We start from the raw sequence: 10,369 nt of genomic DNA, 5'->3' as shown, positions 1-10,369 counted from the left end.
AATCCTGCACCACCTTTGAAGGAGAAAGGGAATACACCCTCTTTTTCCCTCTGAGCAGTCAAAGACCCTGAGCTACAAGTAAGTTATTTTAATACAAACTAAAAGCTTTTGGAGTTCAAAGAAACATCAACATGTACCGTGACAGGGGAACCCTGACCACCCCAAACCCTGCTTCAAGAGGGACACGCTGTTTGGCTCCCCAAGGAAAAACTTCTTCCAGGAGCAGGCTCTGGCCCCATGGGGCACTCTGCCTGCATGTGGGCAGGCGCCAGGCAGCAGCGTTTCCCTCCCTGCACGTGGGACAGGGAGGTCACTTGATGCGGTAGAGGACTTTGCGTTGCATGCGGTGCTGGATCTCCCCCCGCCGCATCATCAGCTGCAGCACCTTGTAGATGGCGTGTTCTGGGTATTTCTGGAAAAGGGGAGAGCAGGGGAAGATGAGCGGGCAGGGAAAGGTCAGCAGCACCCAGCAGGACACTGCAGCCTGGCTAAAGCCTGGCTGTGCCTCCCTGGAGGAAGGGAGCCCAGCAGCACCACGTGCTGACCCTCCCTTTTCACTATTCCAGTCTGACCACAGCCAGTCTCACAAATCAAACAGTTCTGGTTTCAAGGGTAGGATCTCAGCCTTGGGGAATGGACTTCGCTCCCCTGAGCCGCAGCCCAGGGTCCCTGGTTTCACAGCCCAACCCTCCAGGCAGCCCCTGGCTCACCTGCCGCATGAAGTCCTGGACGATGCTGTGCTCCGACACCTGAGAGCCGATGGCGAAGCGGCGCTTGAGCTGCTTCTCAATGCGGGACAGCATCTCTTGGTCCTCCTGTGTTGTGAAGCCTTCTGCCCCTGGAGGGAAAGGCTGCGTGAGCTCTCTGTGCCACCCAGACACGTTCTCAAAGCCAGAGCGCCCATCTCCTGTGTCCCCCACCACACCTGCATGTCTCCAAGACTTTAGGGAACCCAGGTGCACATCCACCATCAAAGGTTGTGAAGCTCCAAAGACACAGCTGAGTGTGTTAGAGAAGTGTTAGAGCTTCCTTCAAACCCTTTGTGCCATGCTGCCTCCCAAGGAAACACTGCCTCCAGCCCCACAAGGAAAGATGTTAAGAGGACAAACAGGCTGGGGAATCACCTCCAGCAGCAGACTCTACCACTGGGACCACAAGGGGACAAGACCATTCCCCCCTTGCTCAGCACAGGTGGAGACCCTCGGTGTCATTTGCCACTGGCCTCCCTGTGAGCCACAACCCCTTGGCCATGATAGTGCCTTACTGCCACAAGCATTCATAGAATCGTAGAGTAACAGGTTAGAAGGGACCCCAATCATGATCTGGCCCAACCTTTCTTGGGAAAAGCACAAATTGCTTTGCCTTTGCACAAAATACATGTCCAGCATGTGACTTGGGGATGCCTGTCAGCACCCCCTGGCCCTGCCAGCCTGGTCCTGGGAGGGAAGCTCGTCTCTCCATGCCCTGAACATCCAGGCCCAACGTGTCCTATCTGCACAGAACATCTCCCCCTCACCTGACAGGCTGCCCGACATGGCCGCATCGAGCGTGGACACCTGGAAGAGCCGCAAGGCCTCCTCAACGTCCGCCTCAGTGGCGAAGGGCTGAAGCTTCATCTTCCCCAGGGACTCAGCAATGCGCACGATGGCCTCCAGTTGCCTACAGCCAAAGACGTTCCCTGCTTTCTGCTGCAGCTCCGAGGGGTCTTCTCCTTCCCCCCAACACCCTGCCCACTGCACCCCAGGCACCACCTGCAGCACCACAGTGTTGCCCTGTTCAGAGAGCTCCCCCCAAACCCCAGCACCTCACTAACCCACTTCCTGGGTTACCCCAGGTGACTCCCAGCAATACAACCCCAACCGCGAGGGCTCTGGTGGGACAAGCAGGGCAGTGCTGCTCACCGCACGGTGATGGGGATGCTGGAGCGGCGGTCGCTCTCCTGCTCGTGCTGGCGAGTACCGCTCCGCATCAGGATGTAGCGGTTCTTCAGCTTCTCTGCCGCTGCCGCCGACAGCCGAGGGCCACATTTCCTGCAAGGGGGGACAGGAGCTGGAAGGCAGCAGCACCACAGAGGGTCCCCCTGGGCATCCCTCGCTTCCCTGGGCCACGCTCTGGCACTGCTGTGAGCTGCTCTCGCTTCTCCTTTCTCAAGGCAGGCATAAGGTCACCCAGAGAGAGTGCTTGCAAGTATCAGCTGCATGGTTTGCTTCTCACCACTGCCTCCCACCGTGAAGCCCGGGCACGGCCAAAAAGTCACTCACGTCCGACAGAAGGAGATGAGCTTCTTCAGCTTGTTCAGCTCGATCTCACCTTCCACAGCCTGGGTCTGCGTCAAGGCGCTCACATGTAAGGACATCACATGCTTGGCCAGTGTCTAGAAGAGTGGAAGTTAGTGAGGCAGCAGGAACCACAATACCTCCCCCTCCCAGCAGTCCCAGCTGCACCCATACAGCCTGACCCACCATATCTCGATCTTCATTGTGCACATCCTTCATGATGAAGATCATGTCAAATCGGGACAGGATGGTGGGCATAAAATCAATGTTCTCCTCGCCCTTGGTCTCATCCCAGCGCCCAAAGACGGAGTTGGCAGCTGCCAGCACTGAGCAGCGGGAGTTCAGTGTGGTTGTGATTCCTGCCTGTGGGAGGAAGGAGAAATGGATGGGGTCAAGGCCACATCCATGTCACAGCAGGGCTAGAAGGCTATTAAATCATAGTGAAAGTCCAAAGCAGTCTGCAAGGACTCATCCTCAATCACTTGCATTTAAATAAAAGCCCCTAAGTAGCACCCATTTGCTCTGTAATGGCTCCTTCTTGGAGAGGAGTCAGCACAGAAGCTACACAGGGCTGGACCCACACGTCCTTCTGGACAACTGGCTTCAGCTGAGACTTGAGCACTGACTAGCTTTGTTTAAAACCTCATGTCAAGGGCAAGGATACACAAGACCCACGTTTGCAGTCTGAGCCAGGAAGTGGGTGGCCTGGGGCTGAGTCTCCCTGGGCAGCCCTGGGGACAAAGCATTCGGTAGGTATGTAGTAAAGGCAAGAGGGACCAGCAGTGGTGGGTGCTCTGTTACCAGGGATTGAATAGCTAAGGGGTGAACCAGGAGGGAGCAGAGGTGCTACCAAAAATTTGAGCAGTAGAAACTGTGACTTGAGGGAAGACCTGGCACCAGGATGTCAGGCAGCCTCTGTAGAGGGAGTGGAGGAAAAGAAGGAGAAGAAGTGACATCAGGCTGTGACATCAGCAGAAGTCTAGAGCAGAGGACAAGCAGAGCAGAGGGAGCTCATTTCAGTCCTGCCGAAGTTCAGGCTGCCTAAGAAAAGACAACCCAAAGCCTACAGGTGGGGCTGAGTGGTCTCAGGCCAGAGAAAACAGTGACCATCAAAACCACTGCCTGTACTCTGAAATGGCAGAAGTCTGGCAAAAGATGCGTGACCACTGGTTTGCCGGGCTCTCAGAAACCCACCCGCAGCTCACCTTAGCAATGGAGATGGTCTGCTGCTCCATGGCCTCGTGAATGGCCACGCGGTCATCCTCCCGCATCTTTCCATCCACGGTGAGAGAAATGAGGTGAGGAGGAAAAAAAGTCACCATCAGTCATCCCCACCAGACCCCAGCTACACACCCACTGACGCTGCCCCCTGAGGGGAAGCTCTGTGAGGACTTGTGCCCAAGAGCTCAGGATGTAACCAGAATTCCCCTGCAGCCCCATCCCCTGGCCTTCCCCTGTAGGTCTGGGCTCTCACAGGAGAAGCTGTCAGCCCAAGGACTCTCCCGCACAGGCAGCGCCATGGGTACCTTGTCGAACTCATCGATGCACACCACTCCTCCATCCGCCAGCACCATGGCTCCCCCCTCCATGAAGAAACTCCTGGAGGAAGGGTCGCGGATCACCGAGGCCGTCAAACCGGCAGCGCTGCTGCCTTTCCCAGAGGTGTATACCTAGTGGCATGCAGGACAAGGAAGGGGACAACACGTCAGCTCCTGCGGGACCCAGGAGCGCACCGCTCCAGCTAGAGGACAATGCACCCCCAGCACCACAAAATCCAGAGCAAACACAAGGATGTCCAGGAAAACCCCTTGGCACATACTGAAAGCAGATTGTCAGGGTGCAGAGCCGGACTATTGCCTCGCCCCACGCCTCGGACCAAGCAGCTGTGACGCACCGGAGGGCTTGCAGACACACAAAGACAAGTATTAAGTACAGAACAGGGAGTGACTCATTGTTTGGTGGTCTGCTGTATTAGGTTTGTTTCCCTCCGGAGGCAACAATGCAGTCAGAGCCTGAGTTTAATAGAGACTACAAGAAAACACAGCTGAAAATATAATTTCATGCCTGGGCTCCGCCTGGAGGTCCGTGCCTGACATGCAGTCAAATTCATTTGTCCTGACCAGCCAGCATCTCCGCTGATCAAGTCTCAACAATGAACAACAGCACCAGTCACGTCTTTGGGTGTCTGCAAATAGCCTGGCTCAGATCATAATGAAAGGCATTACCTGCTTCCCCTCCCCTCCTTTGTTCCCCATCCTGCACCCACCTCTTCTAAGCCAGCACCAAAAATAACAGTTCACACCCCTGCCAGCCAGCTGTGAATGCACAGGCAGGTATCTGCTGTGACCATGGTCTGGTGTTCTGTGCTTATGCAAGGAGCAGAGGGAAGAAACAAGCAGCGCTACAAAAGGGTTCCTCAAACCACCTACCCCAATGGGTGAACACTTCTCAACAAACTTCAACAGCTGGGATTTGGCCGTGCCAGGGTCACCCAGCATCAGTAAGTTGATGTCTCCTCGGCGGGTCAGCCCATCCGGAAGCCTGGAGTGATAGGGTGGGAGGAAGAGAGGGAGGGGAGATGGTGAGCCTCTATTGATAACCAAGCATTGCTGATAACCAAGTGCCTGACAGCACTACCAGAAGACCATACGAGGGCTTTGTGCTATGAATGACACCTCTGCCACCACCCTCTCCACCAGGCTGACTTCTCCCCACCTCTTGCGGGAGCCTCCAAACAAGAGGCAGGCAATGGCCTTCTTGATGTCGGTGCTGCCATAGATGGAGGGCGCGATGCTCTTGGCTATGGTCTCGTAGATGTTGGGCATGGCAGCCAGGCGACGAAGTTCCTCCTCCTCTTGAGGGTTAACTGAGCCAGCAAAGCTGTGTCCTGCACACAGACAATGTTTGTGTGATGCAACAGTGAACAAATGGAAGTTCTTCAAAGTAAATTATATTACTCCCCCCGCACACCCATACCACCAAAACCCCTTCTTTAAGATCATGCCAGTGGGGAAGGATGGAGAGGGCAGGCATTTGCCGTTCCAGCAAGGCAGGCTGTGTCCTTAGAGGCTGGTAGTAAAAAGCAAAGATCTTGGGCAAAGCAGCTCTGGAGGAACCAGAAGGAGAATTAAAGTCAAGCCAGTGTTTCCAATACATAGCTCAAATTTAACCATCGAGTTCAGCCTGGATCCTCAGGGATGGCTTAGCAGATTCCCACTAAGATCAATAAGATAAAAGCAACTTAAATACCCTGAAGGACTCAGGCTGAAACCTCCTCAATATCACTGAGAAAAAAGGCATACAGGATATGACTATAGCACATCCAGGGCAACTGAGACCCCTGAACTGGCTTGAACCTTCTGCTGTATAAGCAGCCAAGAAGGACCCAGGCTGTGACTGCATGCAGTCTTTGTTGGAGGACCACTGTGTTCAGAGAGGGGGCTCTCCCAGCACCCAGCTACCTACACAGACCAGATGGTCACCAAAAGCAGCCCTCACCTGATCCCTCCACGTCCACCTGGATGCCCACCACACGGATGTAAGCGCTTCGGATGCCCACACCCACATTGTCACGGCTTTTGTTCTTGCTCTGGGCAGATTTCTTTATGGAGTAGATACCCATGATAGTGACTCTGTTCCCTGGGACAACTTTGTCACACAGGTACCTAAGAGAAGGAAGGGGAAAGCAGAGAAGATGGTAGCAGGGGAAAGGATGGCCACAGCAGCACCCAACGGGGTCAGGGTGGGGAGATTGTGCTGGTACCTGTCACAGTACAGCTGCAAGTGCCGGGGCATCTCCCCATGTGGCACAGCATCCGGGGACTCCTGCAGCTTCAGCACCTGGAAGTCCACGCACTTGCACTTATCTGGCATGATGAAATATGGGTCCAGCGGGCACTTGGGGCGGCCGGCTTGTTCTCTGCACAGATACAGCAATCAGGGGAGGCTGCTGGCACTCAACAACCACCCTGGCAGCACCCCTGAAGAGGTGACAGTGGTGACAGAGCCCAGAGCAGCCACCCCTCCAAGCAGTGCCCAGCAGGTGAGAAGGGCAGTCACATAAGGTTGAACCAAAGGCTCACCAAGCCCTCTGTCTTGTCTTCAACAGCTGCCAAAAGCATGCACAACAAGAAGCCAAAGACAGCGTGATATTTGTCTGAGCACTCTCTCTGCCTCCCCCCTGTCCCCTGCCAGCTAAAAGCAGTGAGGAAGGTAATTCATTAATTACACAGAAGGTAACAGTATAGATTCAGCAACACAGCAGGGCATTTTTCTTTATAACCTCATGCACGAAATAAATGTTAAGTGGTTTCTGGTGAGAGAGCAATTAGCAATGTGACAAAGCTGCCATCAACCTTCCAGTCTCTCGAGACATATCTGCCTTGCTAAACTACAAGCTCTTTGAGACAAAAAGAACTTCCGTGTCCTGCTGCCATCTCAGTACATCACTACTGATGCCTGACCCCATGCAGGGCTTTCAGGGAGGGTAACACGAGAGTGCAGATGCTCTTGTGCAGTCAAGACTCAGCAGCAAGGTGCTGTACAGACCACGCACAAGAATGATCCCTATTCCAAAGGCCTCTCAAGCTACATTAGAATTAAGGCACAGAAAATAAACACTGGCAGGCATGAGTGTGAAGACACAACCCACCAGGATCGGTTGGTGTGAGAGCTGCAGCACAGCAGCAGCCCAACACTCACGGTTCACATGGGCATGAAGAGCTGTAAAGCAGGATTTGAAGGTTAGTAGTAAAGCCTTCCTACAGAAGGTAACACAAGTCCCCTCATGAGAAGGGGGAATATGGAAGCAAGAAGTTTGTTTGAAAAAGATAAGAACTTAATAGGAAGTTAGGCCAACATCTTAACACAGCATTATGGGGCAGCTGAGGCAGGAACGAACCCTTAGGTACAACGGGCAAAATGCGCTACAGATTAAAAACTAGTTCCCTGGATAACCATGCTTGCAGTACTGGTCATGCAGCATCATCACCAACACGACCACAGACAGCTGCTGGAGCTAAAATTTGCCAGCCACAGGTACATGCAGGCACAAGGGCCACATGAAGGGAGAAGGCAGAGAGCAGTGCAGATGCTTCTGCCTGTGCATCACGGAGCTGACTCTGCAGCACGATGGGATGGAGGGGATGCAGGAGGAAGGGATGCAGCCTTTTTTTCCCCCACCAGCCTGCCACACGCATCCCCACATCGATCCTTACGTGTTGCATTTCCTGGGGAGAGCATAGCCCTCCAGGCCCGGGCGCACTGCAATGTTGGTGATGGTGTTGCGGCAGCTGCGGCACTGGATGGCTATTCTGGTGGCCTTGGCTCTCACAGGGGTTGCTGCAATTACAATCCCAGGGATCTTCACAAGGTGGGACATCTGGTCAGACTGAAAGGGAAAAGGTGAAGGGAAGGTGAGAGAGCCATCACTGGAGGATGTATGGGAAGCTAAAGAAGTTCAAGAAACACAGTTCTTAACTACACATCCCACATTTATGGGACTAAGGTACCAGAACATACAAGCTTGCACAATGTCAGTCTTTTGCTCTACAGCAGCAAAAGAATGTTGCGTGACTTGAGCATGCATGACTTCAAAGCAGTACAGAAAAAGGACAGAACACCATTAACAGCAATAATATCCCTGCAACAGAAACCAGCAGTAAGTCCTTTGCAGTCAGATTTAAGGTGCAGAGCATCCCTGCTTGTAAATTAGCATACAACCCATACCCTGAACTATGCGATCAAGTATCAAAAGTTTCCTTGCAATCACAGCCCCACACAAGCAAGCCCTGCCACTCAGTGCTCAGTGTGGCAGTCCACCCCCCTCACCTTCAGGCTGCGGATGTTGGCCGCGTTGGCATCTGATTTCAGCATCACTTGGATGTCTTGGAGAGTTTCCTCCCCTGAAGGACGAGGACGAGTGACTTCATCTGCGACTTCTTTTGCTGCTTCTTCCAGCTATAAGGGGAACAACTAGGCTGTTATAGGTATATTACAGTACATCGTCAGGGCTGCTCTCGTGATGTGACAATGTCAGCACACCAGGTTGCCAGTCTCCTCCCTCCTTACCAGCTGCAGGTGCTCCGCTGGTTGCTTGTACAGATAGTCAGCAAGATCTTCATCAAAGCTGGCCAAGTCCTCCATCTCCACCTCCACCCAGTACTGACTCAGGTTATAGTGCCGTTTAAGCTCATCCCTGGAAGGCAGTAAACAGTAAAGGTTGGCAGGGCAGAAAGTCACCCACCATGACCTTATGACAAGCAGGGAGCAGGGAAGGCAGCTCTGCAGGGAGTCCTTGGTTTGGAAAGCAAACAGGAAAAATCAGGAGAATGACAAGAGAAGTACAGGGGGGCCCCGGCAAATCTTTCACCCAAACCCACTTTGAAATGTGACATAAGACCAGGGACACCAGTGCTTACAGTGACAATTTAAAGTATAGCACTAATTGTTCACTAGAGTTACATGACTAGATAGGCAATTAGAAAACTTCCACACAAGATAACCTATTACACCTAAAATATGATTTCAAAAAATGAAGTAATAGCACAGCAGGCAATGATCCTTTTAAAGAAATAAAACCACGATCCAGGAAATTCAGAGATGAAAGGCTTGCCCCAGCGCTTGCGTGATACATCACCATGTTCTCTCACAGTTGTGTCTCCAAGCTGCACAGGCAAAAGGATGGCCAAGGCACCCCTGTAGCCTCCAAAGGCGCTCATGGACAGTGCTGCACTGATTTTAATGGATACAGACAAAACTCCAGACCAGCAAGCACTAGAACTTGAAGACACACTTTAAATTTCAGAGCTAGGTGCAAGCTTGGCAGTGCAGCTCCCTCTATTGCTACCTCTGCCGCTTGCCGGCTGTCTAAAAACGCGGCAGAACTCCAGACCTCAGTCTTCCCATAAAGCCAGGCGGGAACAACAACATTTCTTACACTGACAAAGAGCTATTTATGGTCTATAGGAAGAGAAAAGCTGACATGTGCCACTGTATATCTGGGGTGCCCTGAGACAAGGAAGTACAAAATGAAATATAATCCTTTGTAAAATAAGAAAATTAAGTTTTAAGTAACTTTAAGTTTGGTGGCTTTGTACATAACAACAAAACTTTCCAAACCTAAAAAGCCCAATTAAAAGAGCATAAAAGGATCCTTGTATAAGATAAATCATTGTAGCTGACAGTTTTAGGACCTTATGACCTTTGGACAAAATTTATTGTAACCAAAACAGGACTGTAGCTCAGGAGTATCTGAAACCAGCAGATGTTCAGGAGGTGCTGTAGCGAAGTTAACTGATAAGTAGAAGGACGAGGAGAAATCACTCACTTCTGTCAGTGGTGTTACCAAACTAATTAAGCTGGTGTAAGCATTTATCTACTGCGCATGCTTCAAAGACTTCCAGAACAAGGGTTCAAGGAACGGGCAAGTGATGAAGACCGTTGGAAGAAGTAAACGACCACCGAAGACCACTACCACGTTGTTATGCGCATGCGAAAATAGGCGTGGAATTATGTAAAACAGCTCTCGGACAACTAATGCATATGTATGACATCTATCGGAAATGTAATGAATATGTATGTTAAGCAACAATATAATCACGGTCTGTTTGATGCTTAAACGAGACACACATTAGGAGGAGATATCCCCTGTGTCTCCCAGCGCTGCAATAAAGAATACCTGCTTGTCAACTTAAACTTTGTTGGCGAGTTCTTAACGAGTTCTACGAATCAGCCCATAGCAGGAGGGAGGTTAACAGCAGACTGGGTGTGTGCAAAGAGGAGCGGGTAAGGCACCAAAGGAGAAAAAGGATCACAGCAGCACCTGTATTTGAAGGTGAAGCCCGTGCGGTCCGTGCCCACCCGGTACTGCCGCAGGAACTCCTTGAATCGCTTCTGCAGCTGCGACTTCCGAATCTGCCCCTCGTCCACCGACCCATCGCCCCCAAAACTGTCGCTGTAGTAAATGCCAGGCTCATCGAAGCCGGACATGGCGACCGCTGTTGCCCTGAGGGGAGCGAGAGCCCACGGTCAGCCCCAAATACCCCCTTCTCCTTCACCTCCTCTTCCTCCCCGCACCAAATGCCCCACGGGGT

The 10,369-nt window shown here is 52.2% G+C and overlaps 1 protein-coding gene across 1 annotated transcript; it reads right to left on the bottom strand.

The window, feature by feature from the left end:
* Window positions 1-269: 269 nt before the first annotated feature.
* Window positions 270-10,265, bottom strand: MCM5 (minichromosome maintenance complex component 5). The gene is made up of 16 exons (XM_010022253.1): window positions 10,099-10,265; window positions 8,346-8,472; window positions 8,106-8,234; window positions 7,493-7,665; window positions 6,040-6,195; window positions 5,775-5,941; window positions 4,992-5,163; window positions 4,706-4,817; window positions 3,803-3,946; window positions 3,482-3,547; window positions 2,463-2,639; window positions 2,262-2,374; window positions 1,902-2,030; window positions 1,517-1,659; window positions 711-838; window positions 270-412 (listed from the first exon to the last, which is right to left on the bottom strand). The coding sequence occupies exons 1-16, from the start codon at window positions 10,263-10,265 to the stop codon at window positions 311-313; spliced, it is 2,205 nt and encodes a 734-aa protein (XP_010020555.1). The 3' UTR covers window positions 270-310.
* Between the last annotated feature and the right edge of the window lie 104 nt (window positions 10,266-10,369).

This window comes from Nestor notabilis, unplaced genomic scaffold (genome assembly GCF_000696875.1).
Source record: "Nestor notabilis isolate BGI_N333 unplaced genomic scaffold, ASM69687v1 scaffold8389, whole genome shotgun sequence".
Lineage (NCBI taxonomy): Eukaryota > Metazoa > Chordata > Aves > Psittaciformes > Psittacidae > Nestor > Nestor notabilis.
Note: the sequence above shows the minus strand (reverse complement) of the source record. Positions and strands in the feature narration are given on the sequence as shown.

Bases quoted from the DNA above. Each gene is read 5' to 3' on its own strand.
- MCM5 (XM_010022253.1), bottom strand. From the start codon at position 10,265: ATGTCCGGCTTCGATGAGCCTGGCATTTACTACAGCGACAGTTTTGGG. The intron at 8,235-8,345 runs GTAAGGAGGGAG...TTCCCCTTATAG, and splicing joins CAGCGGAGCACCTGCAGCTG to CTGGAAGAAGCAGCAAAAGA. The intron at 5,942-6,039 runs GTACCAGCACAA...TCCTTCTCTTAG, and splicing joins TTGCAGCTGTACTGTGACAG to GTACCTGTGTGACAAAGTTG.